Source organism: Macaca mulatta, chromosome 3, assembly GCF_049350105.2.
Source record: "Macaca mulatta isolate MMU2019108-1 chromosome 3, T2T-MMU8v2.0, whole genome shotgun sequence".
Lineage (NCBI taxonomy): Eukaryota > Metazoa > Chordata > Mammalia > Primates > Cercopithecidae > Macaca > Macaca mulatta.
The window spans coordinates 177,288,072-177,308,371 of NC_133408.1; the positions used below are offsets into that span (position 1 = coordinate 177,288,072).

General features: G+C 37.1%; 1 protein-coding gene across 1 annotated transcript in view; it reads right to left on the bottom strand.

Annotated features, from left to right (window-relative positions):
- Nucleotides 1–20,300, bottom strand: part of DGKI (diacylglycerol kinase iota) — a 453,887-nt gene that overhangs the window by 73,735 nt on the left and 359,852 nt on the right. The window contains exons 22-23 of the mRNA XM_015134986.3: nucleotides 17,491–17,570; nucleotides 15,234–15,278 (exon numbers count right to left, since the gene is read on the bottom strand). Of these exons, the coding sequence (XP_014990472.3) occupies nucleotides 15,234–15,278; nucleotides 17,491–17,570 (125 nt within the window). The remainder of the gene's footprint in view (nucleotides 1–15,233; nucleotides 15,279–17,490; nucleotides 17,571–20,300) is intronic.

The window sequence follows — 20,300 nt, forward strand, 5'->3', positions numbered from 1 at the left end:
CATACAGTACGTGAGAAAAAGCAGCAGCGATCCATACACAGGGGCTGTTCATCTACATGGGAACAAAATCAACCTTACACCTTGAGGTCATCTCTAACCTCAGCCTTCTCCACTGAACCCAATTACAGAGGAGTAGACAAGGAAGAAAAGTAGTGCCAGGTTAACCAATGACAAAATCACTCTGTCCAACACTCACCCAAACTGCAACGTGCTCATTCACCTGAGCATTCTCTAGGCGTCTCACGTCTGTGACCTCCCAATTACCCCTCCCTATTTAACATCAAGTCTGCCTGACATAACTGCCATCATTCTTTCCTCTGAGTTTGGATAAAAATATGTCTCTTCTCTTCAAAGCCAATCACTTAATTTAGACTCTAGACTATCTTTCTTTCTCCTTTGAACTTTATTTCTGTAGCATTATTAAAATCCACTCATTAATTCTTCTGCTCTCAATAGCTCCCTCTCTTCCAAAATACATTCCCCTCAGCTGATCTTGTTACATCTATTTTTTATTGCTATTTTATTTATATTTTATTTTTTGAGACAGGGTCTCACTCTGTCTTCCAGGCTGGAGTGCAGTGGTGTGATCATGGCTCACCATAGCCTCGGTTTCCTGGGCTCAGGTGATCCTCCAGCCTCAGCCTCCCAAGTAGCTGAAACTGAAGTTGATATATCTTTTGAAAATCTTCTTAAACTCTCCTTTCTTGCCCTTCCAAACGCCTGAAGCTTATGTTTATTATCTCCTGCTCCAAGTCTCACTTACACGCCTCAGACATGACCTCTAGAAGCCTGGCCTCTGACCTCCCGGGCTTCGAAAAACTGCCCTTCCAACAGATTGCCAGGACTGGCTTGCTTCCCTGATTTACTACAATTCTCAGTTCCCAAACTTCCTTGAAGTCTCAGAAGCTTTTATTTCTTATAAAGAATTAAGGCTATATCCACGAAACAGAAGAGAGAACTGGCAGATTGAAAACTGAAAGGATTTTCTCTTCAGATTCCAAACTTTTAAAAATTAAACATTTTCTCTACTAAGAGAAGCCTGTCAATGATAACCAGGGTGGAAGGAGAGCACCTTCTAGTTTACAACATGTGATTTGGAGCATTCTAGCCCGGGTTTGCAGTGGAATTGAAATCACTGACAGAAATGGGACAAATGAGGGAGGCCAGGTCTCTGAGGGGAAGACACTGGGAGTCTGGCCCTTATTAGGGATTTGAAATGTTCAAATGTAGGGAGCAACATTGGGGTGCGACTGTGCAGGCAGCAATAAAGACGTGGCAGCTGAAGCTGCAGGTGTGGATGATCTTGTGTGTACAGAGGGGACAGGAGAAGAAAACAGGAATAACATAGAAGTAATAAGGACCCAATCAGAGGTTGTACTGACTTTCTTGGTAGTTACTCAACACTCCCTGCTGCCCTACTTGATCCTCAAATAAAGCCTGGGCTTAAATCACTTGTTCTCAAAGTGTGCATCAGCTGGAAACTTGTCAGAAGCACAAATTTCCAGGGCCCATCCCAGGTCTACAGAAGCACTATGGGTGGAACCCAGTAATGTGTTTTAACAAGCCTTTCAGATGAGTCTGAGGATGTATGTGAAAGAACCTAACATTACCAAACAAAAGGGAGGTATCTTAGTAAACTAGAAACATTGAGTGTATGGAGTTTTACTCTAAATGAATTCTGTGAATTAAATAATTGATAGAGGAAAAACTGGTCTCATTCAGGAATGCTACCAAAATCTGTATTTATAAATATAAAATATATCCATATAGCTATAGATACAGAGATACTATATACTACATATAGAAAAAAATATATGTTACATATAGTCTCTCTTGCTCTATTATGTATATATATTCTATATATACGTGTATATATATTCTATATATACGTGTATATATATTCTATATATACGTGTATATATATTCCTCTTTTTTGAACTGAATTTTCATCCTGATTGTTGAGCTAAATGAAATCTTGACATGTGCTTAGTAACTATTTATATGAGAATTATGTGTAATATTTTGAGAATTATATTTTGACATGTGTGACATCTTGTTTTAAAGGAACTTAAGGTACTTAATGCATTTTTGTAAACCAGATAAAGCTGCTGACGTCTCTCACTTGGGTGAGAAATGTAATTATAGACCAATAAATTTGGAAGTGATTCAAAATATTTAGTGGCAACTATGAAAGCTAATAAATAAAGAGATTAAACAGAAACAGGATTATCTTCTCTATGAATAAAGGAGCTAAAACACAAGGACCCTTTCTGCATTTTGATGTTGAATATGCTGCAGAGGACACTATAAAAACATATCCTAATTTCCCTAGGTAAAAATCAACAGAAAGAATACAGGAATGCTTGATTTATCATTTTAAAAACCTAAGGATCCATCACACTATCTCTAGGCTATTCTAATTACAGAATATTGGATGTTATTTAGTCTAGGTTAATAAAATCCAGATTGAGGCACTGCCTCAGCAACACAACTACCATAGGTTGGTAAGGAAATACAGATGGTGTGTATCTTTTTACGTGCAGGTGGCTGTCTGTCTGGAGAGTTTTATGCCCATGCCTGACTTTATTAATGTAGTTCGCTTTTGTTCACTTATTTACTCAACATTTTGATCCATGGATGGAAACTGCAAAAATGTTTGACCTACAGAAACATCTGATATAACTCAATGTTCTTAAAGAAGTTTTGTCTAATGATAACATTATAATTTTGTTTGGTGAAAACACATTGGTCACTATAAAGCCCTTTAAAATACTTTAATGGGTCCTCAAACAGGTTCAACAATTCTTGAACTCTCCAAAATTGTACACTAGATTTGGTATGTCTGTGGGTATGTTCATTTTCCTGGACAGAAAAACCACTGCTTTCTAGATTATCAAAGTGATCTGAGATTCCCAAAATGCTGAGGGAAAAAAAAAAAAAAAGCTATTAATTTAAAGAATCAAAAATTTAGGTCAGAGGGAATTCAGCAAAATAAGAAGATTCTGATCAGTAAAATGCCTTATGAGAATAGGAATCACCGATTCAAAGTTACCGGTAATTGTAATATCAAAACAACAAACAACAAAAGCTCTCTGAGCTTATGGCTATTCTCCTAGCAGCGGACTAAAACTAGGTCAATTTCTACATGGAAGAACTCAATTTTTTGCTTATTTCCATCCATGGTCTCTCCCAAGTGTTTGTTTTCAGTGCCTTATGTTCTTCTACTTATGTTCATTTTTATAAACAGACAGAGGAAAAATGTATTTATATTTACCATTGGATGGTATTAATAATTGAAGTTAAACAATACATCATTAATTAAAGGCATAGGAATCTGATTTTAAAAGACAATGTTACTTAAAATAATTGGATACTTTCCTGGTGACCTGAACATTAAACTGCAATTTTGGGAGTTGTTAGAAAAGCAAAAGTAGAGCTCTAACTTCTCTGAAATGCTTCCCTGAAATAGATTTGCACCCTATTTCAACTTTTTTGAAGCTCTTTCCACCTTGTTCATTTTTAAAAAGTGAGTTCTTAAAGAAAAGCTACTCACATAATAATAGGTTCTATGTTAAAAGTCATTTGACTTTCAATGAAAAACTGTAATTACTATCTGGGTAGATTCATAATGCAATTAAACTACTTATTCAAAAATTCTACATATATAAAATGTACAAAAGCATCAAGTCTCAAAAAAATTTGCTCTTGAATCTAGTCCATGTACATATCTATGCAGATGAAAATGCTTCACCTACATTGGGACACTAGAAATTGGAGATTTTTTTGAAGTCAGTGTTAAAATGATGTTCTAGTGTAGCAGATTGACAATATGCAAAATATACCTACAAAATATGCCAGCAATCTGTAAAATAAGCAACAAGAAAATCCAGGTATGAAGCACAAATGGGTGCTGAAAATATATCTCAAAGATCCGAGAGAGAATAGGAGGTGAAGAGCAGGCTAGGGACAGAAAAGTTGGTGGTGGTTGAGGTGGCGGTGGTGGATGTTGGATTTCACTTGAGTTGAGAAACAGAGCAAAAAGATAGTGAGAAAGTCTGCTTCACAAAACTGAAATTTTTGTAGGATGTGATCATCATTATCACAGACAAGCTAAGAATTGAGATGCCAAAAAATGTTCCTGTCCTGGAGGTGTTAAAATATCGTAGGGGAGACAGATCTGATGAATGAGATGGAAAAACAAGGCGAGAGATTGTATGTGATCCAGCCCCAATTAAGCAGCAAGCCCAGAGGCGGTGGAAGGCTGATGGGATGCGCACCAGCTTTGAGAGGCACGACAATCCTGGCGCCCGACTCTCACCCGCTACTCGCTGTGAGAGTTTAGGATAGTTTCTTATCCAGTTCCTTGAATACCTCATTTTAAAATGGCTACAATAATATCTAACATAAGGGTTCTTTTGAGGAATTAATGACACATAAAATGCTTAACCCATTAGTGGAAACGTGTTTATGTGCAGATAGAATTATCCGAGAGATAATTATATCTCATGCTAGGCAGCTGAGACATTATTTTACCTAAAACAATTCTGCCCTTAGTCATATGAGGGTCTCATGGGACACTGGCCACATTTCAGACCTGGTCATTTAGATGGTGCTACCCCTAACACAATACTATTTATCCATAAATACATTTGCACTCAGATTCTGAGTTTTAGAGAAAAGAAATAAACAGGGCAAATTTGTATGAGTGAACACAAAACAGGGTGGCTTTTAACAAAGGCTGAAATCACGCCATTTGTTGGTTTGATGCTTATAGGGCTTGTCTTAATCAGCAATCCAGTGCCTCTGTTCACAATATTAGATGTTATATCATTGTCTTAAATACAGGATATTGTCTTCAAGGCTGAATGTCTTCTATCACCAACAGGCATACATTTCAGAACATTTTATTTTACTGATGTCTCCCTTCCCCATTCAAGAGTAACTGCTTACTTGGTATTACCCTAGTTTCACCAAAATTAACTTATCACTTGCTAATTTGGGCCATCATTTGTCACAAAACTATACATTATTCTTATTCCTGTGATACAATTGTGATCAACCTTTTCAATGCATGTTTATTAAAGCCAATGAAATGCAAGGCATGTGACTGGAAGGTCACAAAGAATAAAGCGTGGACCATGTCTTTAAAGGGTGGCTACTACACTAGGAACCAGTCTAGATGCTCTGCATGCTTCTCTCTGGCTCCAATTCTTGGAGTTACTGTAAGTCTGATTTACCAAGTTTCAACTTCTTTTCCCAAGGGATGACTATTTTAATTATGATTTCAATTTACTTCCTGGTTACTGCCAACAGCCACCAATTTTAGAAAAAGGATTTTGAGCCAGCTTCCAAAAGAATCAGAGTTTGGTAATAAGAAAAAAAAAAAAATAGAAGACAGCAAAAGAAATTCACTGTTGGCAAAGCAAATGGAAGACTCAGTTCACATTTAAGAAAGCCCTTTCCTTTGAAAGTCTCAAACTTGGGGCTAAAAACCTTCGTTCTGGAGCAGTAGTTTACAAAGAGTCCTGGCGCTGATGTACAGACAAGAAGTGCCAGTAGATACAATCCTGCGTCATCCAACCCAGTTACACAGAGGCCAGCTGTCACTATGTCAAGTAGAACAGGTAGCTCTTGACTCTGGCTGTCCTTCATTCCTTCCTACTCTTAGTCTTCCACCTACAGCTTCTACCCTGACTCATCTCCACTGTCTAGCAGTGAAGGATAAGAAACACTAATCTGGACAAGCTGTCAAAAAAATCACAACCACATTTTGGTGACGGTAATTTTCCTTTTTTTTTTTTTTCTTTTTACGGTATGCTCATTTTGTGCTTCTGAGAACTTCATGTAAACACTGCTCTACTTCTGTATTAATGGTGGCTATAGATTAAATAAAGCTTAGAGTATTCCATTTTTTATTTCATCTACTGAATATTTTATACTTGATACAATTTCTCTCAGCCATATATGTTACTATCAGAATTCACAATTGGAGTGTTCAAGTCTTACATAATCATCTCCCCTAGTTTTAGGGTTACCTGGACACTGCCACAGAGATAATTTAGAAATATTAGGCTACAGTCTCAATAAGAGGTTAGTTTTAACCCAAAATCTATGTATGTGCAGGCTTTCTTCGTTTTGTTATTAAGAAGGCTGCATAATCTAGCTTCTACCTACCTCTCCTGCAATTCACCCCACTATTCTTCCTGAACCTCTTCTCCTACATCTAAGAGCTGACCACAGTAAAGAACTTCAGTTGTGAGAGTTTAAGTAAACTACCCAGACGTCCCAAGCTATTCAGTGGTGGAGAGTACAGACTTCTTTTACTTCAGAGCTCATGACCTCATGTACAGGGTTTTATAGCTTCTAAAGGAATTATGATTTCAGGTTTTGAAGGATGAGTGAGGTTCGGTATAAATCAAGTTTGAGAGCTCAGAATTTTCTAGACTCAGCTCAAACAAAAGCAGGAAGAAAGCAAACTAGAATGATCTAAATGGATATGAAGACCTCACTCTACTCTAGTCAAAGATCTTCCACAGATTCAACTTTTATTACTTGTCAAACTAAGCCTCCTGTTTCTCACCAGACAGTTTGCTCCTGGTAGCTCAGAGTTCCTGCTCCCACACATTCTTCAGTCTTGCTGTCTTCCCACTTCCCACCACTGTGTTCCCTGCTGCCTAAGAATTCCACAGGAATATGGTAATCAATGGGAACGATAGGCAACTCCAACCCAGACATAGGAACTGAGACTACAACCATGTGAAGAAAAATTCAATTACAGATTTTGGGTAACTTTGCTGTATGCGTTATGTAATTTACAAACTTCACACAAATACAGCCAATCTTAGTATGTTTTTAGCATGTGACATATTTTTTATTTCTGTTGTGATTTTATCTTTGAAGTACCATAAAGTTTATTGCAATATTGTTTGCAAACAATGGCAACAATACTACACAACCTAAAAATGTCTATCCATAGAAACAGGGTTAAATAAACACCATGGAATAGAGTGATAATTTTTAAAGACTGAGTTAGAGTTTCACCTATTAGCAAGATGTAATTTCCATGGTACATTACCATTAAAAATAAATTGTGGTATAATATGTATAGTGTGCACATGCAAATTGTAAATACATTTTTATTTTTATTATAATTTTTATTTTTATTTTTTGAGACAGAGTCTCACCCTGTCACCCAGGCAGGAGTGCAATGGTGCAATCTCAGCTCACTGCAACCTCTGCCTCCTGGACTCAAACAATCCTTCCACCTCAGCTCCCACGTAGCTGGGACTACAGGCACGTGCTACAGTACCCAGCTAATTTTGGGGTTGTTTTTTGTACAGACGGGGTTTTGCCATGTTACCCAGGCTGGTCTCAAACTCCTGGGCTCAAGCGATCTGCCCATGATGGCCTCCCAAAGTGCTGAGATTGCAGGCATCAGCCACTGCGCCCAGCTACAGTTGTATTTTTAAGCAACAATCCCCATACATGTATTCATGTACATCTATATGTGGAACTTTATATAAATGTGGGAAAACAAAACTGCACACCATAAAGGTATACATTGGGTGGCGAGTTAAAAACCAAGCAGAAGTCTAGAATTATGTACAATATCAAAACTACAGTAAACCAAGATTATAAAACCTGGCAGATTGCAGAACACACATAGCTTTTAAAGGCAAGAGATATACCATGAAGACCTTGATATCAGAGAGAAACGCATATTGTATGGGTTAAAAATGGAGCAGGAATAAAGAGAAGCAGAATATCAGACAGGAATTCACAATTTACAGTGAAGGTGTGTAAACTTTTTATGCTCGCACATTCTTACCCTGTCATGACCACATAGAAGAATATGTTCTTATGTACACAGGGTACAAATAATTCCTGCATCATGTCTATCTACACACCTTTCTCTTTGTACTAAAAAAATAATAATAATGGGAGTGTAACTGAGTGATAGTGATGTTAATAGAGAGGTATTACTGAATTTTCTCTAATTCGTGTTTAAAGTAACTCTCGTTACTAATTCATACAGCTCACATCAGGTAAACACGTTCTCCGTTCTCAGAGGGCCTGGAAGACTAGCAGATTGGGTAGCCCTGGCATTAAGGATTCCTGGATTCAGGGGCATCCTCTGGCCTCTGCAGAAGGGTGAAAAGCAGTGCAATGTGAACCATGAATTAGACATGGAAGGAAATAGGAAGTAAGAAAAACAAACGGTTCCTTGAAAGAGGGCGAATATTGGTTCCAGGACAGACCTTAGCTTCATGGAAGCTCTAGGTTGGACCCGGCAATGTTCTCATCACTAAACAAGAACATGAATGGTCAGAGTATTTTTGATTTGTGAATGCTGCACATTAAACAAATGTACAGTGACCTATTTTCCAATACAGAGAAAAAATACAATCTTAAAAATATGCATCTTTCAAAAGTATCTGACAGAGTAGATACTTAAGAAATATGATTGTATGAATGCAGTTATATTTCAGAAGACAGTCACATAATTACCTGAGCTGTGCCTCTAACCATCACATCTACAGCCTTCAATGGTAATTTAGAGCCTCTAGTCTCCCCAGTCCTCTCAAATTGCATGATCAAATCAATGATTCATCAAAGAGATAAGATACTTGACTTGTCCATTTTTGGATCTGTTATTTTTCTTCATATAAATGGTGTGATTTAGATGAATGCAACTGTCATTGCTCTGTAATGTAGGCCAAATGACATAACCTTAGATATACCATGCTCCTTTCTATTTTAAATACAATAATCTAAAATTACATGCTCTTTAAATGAATAATATTAGCAAAAACTGCTCATTTCAAAAATCCCTGATACGTGAATCTTCGCTTTTGATATATGTTAATGGAAAATCTGCTTCTTGTGCTAAAAATACAGACACATGCACAAACACAAAACTGACATTCCTCATGTGTATATATTTCTGAAAGCCAACTGGCACAAATTATATAAAATTGATGAGAAAATCATCTGAACCACTATTTGGCATGCATATGCCAAAGTTACCCTTAATTTACATGCAATTGCTCATAGCTGATGCACACATAATTTAATGAAGGCACAGCAGCCCCATCACACACTCAAGTAAGTTTTCCAATTAAGCAATGTTCACCTAGTGTTGAACTATGCCTTCAATGTGAATGAAATTCTTTTTCTTTCATAAAATTGCAAAAGGACATAAACAGAAACAAAAGTTCTACGGCTTGGAAATCCCTGCCTCATTTAATAATGGTCAATGAATAATCACCTTACTTTAAACTTTCTCTTGTTACCCATTCAAACTTCTCATCTGTCTGTCCCAGCATCTCCCACACATCAGACATCTATCCATTTAACATAATGTTGCATACAAATATGTATGTATGTCTCTAACTAAAGCCCCAAATAGACTTGCTATTGTTTATTTTAATATCTCAAAACCCCTTCACCTCAAACCTACTTTACCACCCATGACTCCTACAGTGGAGAAATACAGAAATGGCATGGCCATTCTTCAACCCAGATTTGGAAGATGAAGAAATAGTGACAGTTGCGTAGAAGATAGAAATAAGTAATATTCTAACATTTTCAAGAGTCCCTTTGTGTGAGAAAGTTCTCCATTAGCAATAATGACAACTCCAGTACTGCCTTCACTCCTCACGGACAACAGACCTGACCCTAGGCAAGTCTTACTTAATTCCTCATTTGACCCATTGCTGACAGCTTTAATCTAGTCCAAAGGAATAGCATTCTCCAAAGTTTCTAGCTGGTCCCATCCTTCTCTCTCAGGCAAGATAAATCAATTCCCAGGAAGACTCTCTAAACCTTGTTCCACTCTATCTATTGAAGGACTCTTCTGGACGCCAGAAAACAAATGGAGGAGGAAGAGATTTCAGAGAAAGGAGAGAGATGAATAAGGACAGCCAGAATAAAGAGAAAGGGGATGAATGAAATATTTATAGGAAAATGCTGTTTGCCCAGAACTAGACACAACTTTCATGGAATACAATACAGACCAGTACTCCAGAAAAGCAGGCATGTAGGAACAAAGGAGATCATAGGAGGAACAAGCAATGTAGACTCCGATCTGACCAAGAGGGTTTTTTTTTTTTTTTTATGAAAGTGAAAGACGCCTGTACCACCTTGAAGAATGAAAAGGCTTTTCAATAATGTTATCTCTATTTTTAAACATTCCAACCATTCTGGTACTATTTTTAAGTGAATTAATTCTTACAGAAGGTAATCACCTGGCTGAATCTATTTTTGCACCTACGGGTGAATCCTATGGTATTCACTAAAATCTCAAGTTATAATTCCTACCATTTAATGCCCCATAAAGCATCACCCTGGGAAATGGGGAAACCCGGGGTGTCTACAAAAAACCCTCTAATTGCTCCTAGTTCTCTCTTTATTCTACCGTACTACATCTATAAATGCCTCCTTCTGTTCTCCATCCCTACTTTTTTTTTTTTTTTTTTTTTTTTTTTTTTGCTCCTCCTCTTTCTTTCTCCTTTCCCTTTCCTCGTCTAGGTCTTATACCTATCTGGGGTTGTCATTTATGTACTGAAAACCGCCAGAGTAACTCAGGGTTCCTCAAGCTCTACACTATTGACATTTGGGGCTGGATAATTCTTCGTGGTAGAAGGCTTATCTGTGCATTATAAGATGTTTAATAGCATCCATGGCCTTTATCAAATAGATTTCAAAGTCTTCAGACATTGCCAAATGTCCCCCACAGGGAGCAAAATCTTCCCAGCTGGAAATCACTAGAATGGCACATCTGCCTCTATTCCTTAGTACCTTTGTGATTTGGCGTTAAGAAGGGGTATCATGATTTCGAGGGAGGAGGCAGAGAAGGAATTATCTCAAAGTAGGTGGCCTCAGAAAGCATCCTTATCAAATAAGCAGGTAGAGTCCAATTCTTATGTTAATTCTTGTTCATTTGGCAACATCAAGAATATCCTAAATCTGCAAGTGCAATGCATTTTGCTTGTAAAACGTACTAGTTACAGGTAACATCAATGCTATTAGGATGGAGGGGCCTTTGTATTTTGACCTCAGAGATGGTGTAGGCAAGAATTTTCAACAGGCTATAAATATCTAACACATTCTTGTATAACCCATAATGCCTTATTAGGTTAATAAGAAGTGTCATTTTTGAGCCTCAGTGCTTTGTTGGCAATTCACTATGAATTTGGAAAAGGAAGAAACCAAAGCAATGAAATGCTTAAGTGGCGAGAAACTGCCATATGGCTCACTAATAAGGTGTCTTGGGCACATGTACACCTTTCTAAATGCTGCTTTTCTCCTGAGTTTTTTCTGGTCTTAGAAAACAGTAAGCTAAAATCTTAGCTGCAAATTAGTGAGCTGACAGGAATTTCTCAAGTTTTCAGAAATACTGGTATTAATTTATTCTCTTCACAGTTAATTCTCCAAGCATATTTAATGCCATCTCATAGACAAGAAGCTTCATTAAAAGACATTTAAGACATTTCGTTGTTCACGTTTCTTATAGCTTTTTCACCTATAACACTCCTTATTCCCACCAGAACAAACTAGGGGATTCTGATATAATCAGTTTCTGCACTAAGAAATGAAAGATTTAGTATTAAATTTCCTGCCACTCACTTTCTACATAAAAATTAATAGCACCTATATCCCATGTGTTTTATAATATGCACACCTAGAAAAAATATAAAAATCAATCCATATCTTTTCAGCCTGTCAATGGCATTTGACACTGTCCATTACTCCTTCCTCTCTGAAATACATTTCACTTTTGGCTTTCGTGATATCACCTTCTCCTTGATTTACAGCATCCTTGCTGTTCATCTCAGTTTCCATGATTCTTCTTGACCAATGGCTCTCTTGAATCTGCACTCTTCTTGACTCATGAATAAATACAGATAGAACACTGGGCCCTCATCTCTAACTGAACGCCTCCCTAAGTGATCTCCTCCGGCCTTGTAGTTTTAAGCACCATCCATCCATTTGCTGATGATTCCAAAATTTCTATCTCTGGGCCTGAATTTTTTAATGAAGTTTAATACTCATATACCCAACTGCCTACTCACCAACCCTCTTGGATCTAATAGGCATATCAAAACTAATATGGCTAACCCAGAACTCTATTTCCTATGCCTCCAACTCATTCCTCCTTTGATAATCTTAGCCAAACATGAAAGTTTATCTCTCCCAGCTCCATGCTCCAACCAGCTGTCCTCGCCCTGCTCGGGAAATTCCTCATTAGCTTCTCCCTGTGCTCTGGCCACGTTAATTCTAACACAGTCTCTTTTTCTTTCCTGTTTAATGAACAAATTCTGGGCTTCTTGGATCTTTTTTGTTCCAACCATTCCTTCATGCTCAAAGGCCCCTGCTTTTTATCACTCTGCTCACTCCTTCATTGTCCTAAGGAAGGATATGGGAAAAGGTGACACTCCTGACACTCATCCCTGATCACTGCATTTGTTATCCTGGATGTTCAGTGCACAAAACCTTTTGATATGACATTTGTAATGCAGCAGTTTTGACACCAAGATTTGACTGAAGTAAACAAAATAATGCAGCAATATTTTGACATAGTCAGAAAAATATCATTAATCCTTCTGAGTGTTATCACCAAACAATACATGTAATAAATAACTCAGTCAGCCAGGCGTGGTGGCTCATGCCTGTAATCCCAGAAATTCGGGAGGTCGAGGTGGGCAGATCACAAGTTCCGTAGACCACGAGGTCAGGAGATCAAGACAATCCTGGCTAACATGGTGAAACCCCATCTTTACTAAAAATACAAAAATTAGCCGGGCATCATGGTGGGCGCCTATAGTCCCAGTTACTCGGGAGGCTGAGACAGGAGACTGGCGTGAACCCAGGAGGCGGAGCTTGCAGTGAGCCGAGTTTGCACCACTGCACACCAGTCTGGGCGACAGAGCGAGACTCCGTCTCAAAAATAAATAAATAAATAACTCAGTCATATTGTAGTGTCTTATCCATCCATTGATCTCCATGAATAGTTGCAGATAGGGAATAAAAAAATGTGGTACAAAATGCCCACAGTTTAAACTCTCACACCAAAGTGACTACATTGTATAAGCCAGGAATAATAAGTAAATGTACTCTCATAAACCTAGCCAGGATAAATCTAACATATTTTGATAAAGTTGTAAAGGTTCAAAATGTCTAAGAGGAAAAAGTATAAACTCTGAAAAAAAACCATATCCTCATAGTATTATAACTACTACTGCCAATTGTTAGAGATCAGCTCTTACCTTTAAAAGCACTATGCTTTTTTTATTTTAATTTTTACTTTAAGTTCTTGGGTACATGTGCAGGATTTGCAGATTTGTTACATAGGTAAACATGTGCCATGGTGGTTTGCTGCACCTATCAACCCATACCCTAGGTATTAAGCCCAGCATGTATGAGCTATTATTCCTAATGCTCTCCTTCCTCCCACCCCCACAATAGGCCCCAGTGTGTGCTGTTCCCCTCTCTGTGTCCATGTGTTCTCATTGTTTAACTACCACTTATAAGTGAGAAGATGTGGTGTTTGGTTGTCTGTTCTTGCATAAGTTTGCTGAGGATAATGGCTTCCACCTCCATCCATGTCAGTGCAAAGGACATTATCTCATTCCTTTTTATGGCTGCATAGTATTCCATGGTATATATGTACAACATTTTCTTTATCTAGTCTATCATTCATGGGCATTTGTGTTGATTCCATGTCTTTGTTATTGTGAAAGCACTATACTTTTTAAAATAAAATTTATACCTAGACAGTGGCTCTGGGTAAATATGCAAATAGTCACTCTGATGAAAGCTGTGCTCTATCTAAAAAATTAGGTGGAAATTTGTCTTCTAGTGGTTGGTAAAAACAGTCTAGAAGAAGTTCATTTTGTTTTTGTTTTTGTTTCTTTTCTTAATGTAAACATATCCTAAGTGACTTCTCTTCCTTTCAAGGCCAGACAGAGGGAAGAAAGAACTCTGGAAGTGTGGGATATGATGTTTGAGAAATAAACATACAAGTAAGAACACAAAGACCATTCCTGCCATTAAGCCTGAAGATAAGCTGCTTCAGCCAAGGGCAGAGTATGATTGGTAGGGGAAGAAAGCTACCTAGAAGGCTACAAGGTATAGGTTTTCTTTAAATTGTTGTGTTTTCTATTTATGCTAAAGGATGTTAAATTGGAAATTTCAGGCATAGGAAAATAGACACAAAAATCCAAAGTGAAGTGCTAAACCAGGATTTACACATTTATAAATTTAGGCAGAGTTACATTCCTCCCCACATGGAAGTATAAAGGGTTTGAAGAGATTTATTTGGAGAGAATTGTTGGCATGCTGTGATTCCCACATAGCTTTCCTCTTAACAGGGCAGGGTAAGGAGACTCTCAGATAAAAGGGCTTTAATGAGACCAGTTGAAGAGCTTTGTTTGGGCTCCGTGCAGTCTGGAGTAATACGGTGTGCTAGGATGTACATCATGTCTGAGAAATCTAATGGGTAAGAAGATGGCTGAAGAGATCTCTGCATCACAAGCGGGATGAGGAAGTTGGAAAGAAACTGCATCCCCAAAGTCTGCTGGGACAAAGAATAAGAGTGCTCTCCTACGGACTTTATATGGGCCATAGAGAGAGGCAGACTGAGTTTATTAGATTGTCCAAAAGACCAGGATGAACCACTCAGATTACATTTTAAAACTGTTGCTTGATGGTTGTAGGAAGCAGGGAATTCTCTTTTTCTGGAGGTGACGGAAAAAACATAGTCCTAGTGGCTAAAGGCAGTCATCTTGGACCAAGGTCATCTAAGCCAGAAGTAAAATTGACAGGAAGAGGAGAACAAAACAGAAGGACCAGCAGGAAAGTGGAGAGTGAGCCATGACCAAATGGGATGAGAAATCCACTTTGATCTGGACTTTTTGCTTATGTGAACCAAGAGACCCTCTCCCTGAAGCTAGTTTCAGCTGAGTTTTCTGGTATTTGTTACCGAAAGCACTCAATGTTATAACCTTTTCTAACTGATCTAGGAGAAAATCCACAGTCCAAATTTGTGCTAGACTAGGGTGGTCCAAAATCAGGAAAACACAAAAGAATCAGAATACCATTTTCACTAGGTTTTTAGAATGAACTCTATCCCTTGGGAAGATGTGAACTCTAAATCAAAATGAGACATTAATTGAAAGATGGACTTCATTTGGCCGGAAGGTAAGAAACAAGGAGAGTCAATTATTTGTTACCTGGTAATGAACTCTCTGGGAGCCAGAAGAAACTGACTGTAGGTCCTAATGAGAAAATGGAAAAAAAAAATCCATACCTTAAAATTAGTTTGAAGAAGCTGCCCCACAACTCGATCTCGACTGAACTCCCAATTTACTATTATTATGCTCATCTGGAAAGTATCCAACACACCCAAATTCATAAAGGTTAAATAAAGAAGGTAATGCCAGAAATCATAAAAGCAAACCAAGTTGGACTGAGAGAAGGTCATTAAGCTATTGAAACCCGTAAGTCCTACATAGTGTTTACAGGTAAGTGATATATTATTATTTCAATCTCCTATAGAGGAGACCAGAAGTAAAAGATAGGCAATTTTGTTCTAGTAAATGGGGATTATATTTAATTTGCATGTGAACTTTAGGCTTATGAAGGCGGCTTTGGAAATCCCCTTAAACAATTAGGAAGCTTTTCTTTACCTTAGACCAGATACATACTGTCATGGTAACTGTTTATACTGATAAGTCGCTTAGCAAATAGGGGTTTTCATAGACTACAAAGAGAAAAATCACCAACCACCTCCACATTATCACGAAGTGCAAATTAACAGGGTTGAAATTAATGAGGTTTTACTGGCAGATTGTGAAAGCCTGACTCCTTTCATAAAGTTTTATAACGAACTTGTCACCATTGTCACGCCTCCTAGGCTTCCTTGCTAATGAGTGTCATGATTCTATTTATAGATGTCAGCAATCCTGGGTACCTTTGTCCTTACACCTATTTCCCACAGCGTTTCATCAAAGTACTTTCCATTAGTTTTAAGAACTTTTCCTCTTTATATGTTGAGTTGCCTCTTTTTAAAAAATCCTACTTTTAGTTGAATATTGGTACAATAAACATGCTATTCAGTTAGTTAAGTTGGATTTTAACAAAGTCAATTCATCAATCATGTATTAATATTATTCTACTGTGAAGTCTTGTTAACAAAGCTCTACAAGTGTTAATTTAAAAAAAAAAAGGTAAAAAGGTTTGGTACCAATTATGATTCATTTTTTTCATTACAGGTTTCTGGAGTGAGATTCCACAGCAAAATACAAACATTATTTTGGGAAATGAGATACTAGAAGTTTGGGAACATATTAATAGAATTGGACCTGAGTCACTAAAAATTCATATATTTTAACTTGTTTAAGTCGCTATCCTCAGTCAAAATAGCTTAACAAAGCCGTAAGTATAAAATTCGTTGACCATCTTTCTCTCATCCATATCAGTATTCAAGATTTGTCATCTATTTCTCAAAATCAGTAATTTCTCACATCACTATGTGCCTCCCACCTGAATTTATTTCCACCAAGAGAAACAGAATCAAATATTCAGGGATAAGAGGTTACAATTCAGAGTGATTTTAAACAGTATGTATTGACTTTATTTACAATCTTTACCTATGTATAACATGTTGACTGGGACAGAGTTGCTTATCAAGGGGTATCAGCTGGGTACCACCCAACAGCTGTAAAAATACAAATGTCTAGGCCACACCAAGAAAAGTGGCTCTAATATACATCTTTCATCAAAAAACAATGATAAAGAAATCGTCATTTATGCTTTTTGCAATTTGTGGAATGGAGACAGTTAAAACTCCCCCTCAAATTTTTTTGCAGAAACAACCAACAACAATTGTAAGGATGAGTTTGGGTCTCCTGGCTTTGCTGGTGCAGTTCACATTTGGGAGTGCCATATATTGGGGTCACTTCCACTCTGTTTCTCTAAAGCAAGACCAGATTGAGGAAAAAAAAATAATAGATTATTCTTTGTGTTCTGACAAATTACTATGAAATGTAGAGGATTTTTGTTTCCTACAGAAGTTTTATTTATTTTTTTGTTTACAAAATCTAGCTGTCTCTGACATAAGCGTCAGACACAAAACATTACATATCACTGTTTTCTTTCATAATTTAGCAGTCCCTGTTGAAATTCTGAACATCTCAAATATACAGGTATGTGTCTGGTAAGATGACAAGTTCCAAGCTATAGTTACAGAACACACCAGGGCAACAGCACCCTGTAGTTAAACCAGTCAATGCTTTCCCATTTCAACTATCTGAGGAGTGAACAACAGAGACAGTGGGAGAGGGTGACATACAGCGTATGCTTGAAGGACAAAGCCACCACATTTCCATTTCCTCTCCAAATGCATCATTTCAGAAGCAAATATGTATGGCTGGTAATTGTTTACAAAAATGGGAAGTTGAGAATAAGAAATGGGCTAAATAAACTCACCTCCTGTAGGCGGTCTATGTACATACGGCAAGTCTCCAAATCACAGTCTCCACGCACAACTAGAATACCCAGAGGTATCGCTAAGGGTGAAGGAAGAAGAAAAATCTAAAATAACATATTTGATTTTTCTATATCAGCATAAATGTGTTTTTCATGGTTAAAAAACAATCTCATAAATATTATGGGTTTAGATAATATCCATAAAAAGAAAGAAGTACTTTCTCCTTATACCTTTTTTATTATTTCAGTCTCTTCTTGTTTGCAGTTGTCACACACTTCCCTAGCATGATCCATGTTGCCCCTTGCCAACTGTCCTTCATCTCATTGTATTTCAGTGGCCCTGAGATGAAGTGAATTGTCACGGTAACGATGGACTGGCAGAACAGGGAGGCTGCTCATGGCCAGTTGATAATTGTACTTGCATTTTTTATGCTTATGCATAAATTTATGCTTGCATTTGTAATAGACAACATGAGGACGTAGTGCCAGAGAGGAATTAAAAATTGAGGATTCTGAACACTTAATCCTTCCCTTCCTGAATGCAGAGAACTTCATCTTTTTGTCTGTCTACAACAGCTTCCTATTTATGAGACTTGAGCTACTCAAGGCACTGTTGCTACCTGGTGGCCAATACTAGAACTAAAGGCATAAAATGTTAGAAAGAAAAGAACAAAAAACAACTTCTAGAAGAGGCAAATCCAACTACTGTTAAGGATGGCCAGTGTAAGTGTGGTAACAGCAGGATCTCAGAAAACAATAAGACATGACTAAGTTACGCACCTTATAAAATATCCTACTTAGGTAGTGTCAAACACACACAGTGGCTTTAGTGTATAGAACCTACTTCAGATATAATCACAAGAGTCCTGAAATACTGAAAAACAGTCTTCTTTCCAAAACTTAAAAAAAAAAAAGTATCTACAAATTTCTTGTTTTAAAAGTACAATTACACTATTAAATCCATGATTTAACATAAAACTTTCAAAATTTTGAATTAACCAACTGGAAAGTAGCAAGCAAATGATAAGGCAGTGGTGTTCTCTAATAATTTTTTACAATCATTCACTCATTGAGTGTATTTTTAAAGCCATCATCAATAAATGTGTCTGAAAATACAAAGTACTAGAACCTTAAAAATTCATAATACACAGAAGAAGATACATTTAAAATGCATAAAAAACCTTGAAGAATCTCCAAGTAGTAGAGAAGGCATATATATAAACAAAAAAAAATAATAAGTATAACACAGACCAAATTAAATGCATGAACTTAGTCATTTGAAAACTATAGGAAAGAGGGGCTAATTCTTGCCTAGGCGGAGGGGTAGATTTTAGGCTCTCTGAAGAACATGAAGCCTCATTTGATGTTTTAGCTGGAGGAGCAAAGGTGGTCTAAAGAAAAAAAAATAGTGTTTGTATCTCAATGTTACCTCCTAGATTGGTTTCTGCTAGGGAGACCTAATCAAACCCACTACCCCATTCCTTTATGTTTCTAAAATCCTGCATACATAAATCTTTAAGGCATCCAAGATTTTGTGGAACTATGGAAGCCTGTGAGTGAGTGTGGATTGTTTACCTTCACTTCCCCAATGCCTAGTAAAGAAATGGCAGATATTCAATAAATGAGTATAAAAAGGAGGAGGAAGATGGGCTTAATGACTGTTTGTATGCAAAAGAGAAAGTCTGTCTTTCAGGTGCAAGTCACCTTTCCAGGGTAGACAAGAAGCAAGGTAAGCAAGAGGCAGTCAGCAGAGGATAAGGAGCACTTTTGTAAGCATCATATCTTTGGGAGAGTAATAATCATTCTAAAAGAATATTTATCCTTCTTTTAAAAGATAAAAAGCAGCATCAAAAAGTTTTCAGCATGGCACTCATGCCTCTTTGTAGCAAAAGGAAGAGAAATTCAATAAGGACATCTCTTAAAAATAGTGATTCATCATCTTCAGCTAGACTTACTGTAAAGACTGAAATAAGTTGATCCACCAAGATAAGAGCAGAATAGAATTTCTAATATTTGAAGAATAATGAGGAAAAGTTGGAATTTTGACCTAGATAATAAATCTGGAAATGGAATATAGCTATAATTAACATGAGCATCCACATTGGAATCTTGCTTAATGATATTTCCTCTTAATATCAAATGTGCAAAAGTAGAAAATAGATTTTAATCAATGTTTATCCATTTACTTAAGTTAGGAGATACATTTTATAGATATGCAGGAATCCTGTCAACACCTCTGGTTTCCTTCTATTAGCAGTGTTTGGAGTTAGTCTGGTCCAAGTATAAATTCAATGTATTTGGTAGCAGACATTTTAAACTACAATTAGAGATTGTATATTCAAGATATGGAATCAAGAGGAATAGCTAACAAGAAGTTTTCAAAGACGTGTCATTCATCTCTAATATGGGTATAAAATCTACAACTTTGCCTGTTCTTTGAGGAGCAAAGTAAGAGTAACTGCTTTTGATTGAGCAATACTTAGCTGTTAATTGTGAGGGAAAAAGAAAGAAAAAAAAGACATTCTCTACCACAATTTTATAGCATGATTACCAACAACTGTCAAATTTATTCCAAGAAGGTAGCAATATGCAGCAGAAAGGATTTGCCGTCATCCACTGCTGGGTTCAAATCCCAGTACTGCTTTGGTCTTGCAAATTACTCAAGTTAGCTACTTAGTCAATTCTTCTGAGCCTTGATTTAAAGACTATGGTGTTTAGAAAAGATGTCATATAGCATTTTGTGAAGATTCAATACAACACTATATTCAAAAACAAATTATCAAAACATCAATTTTTATTCTCCCTTACTC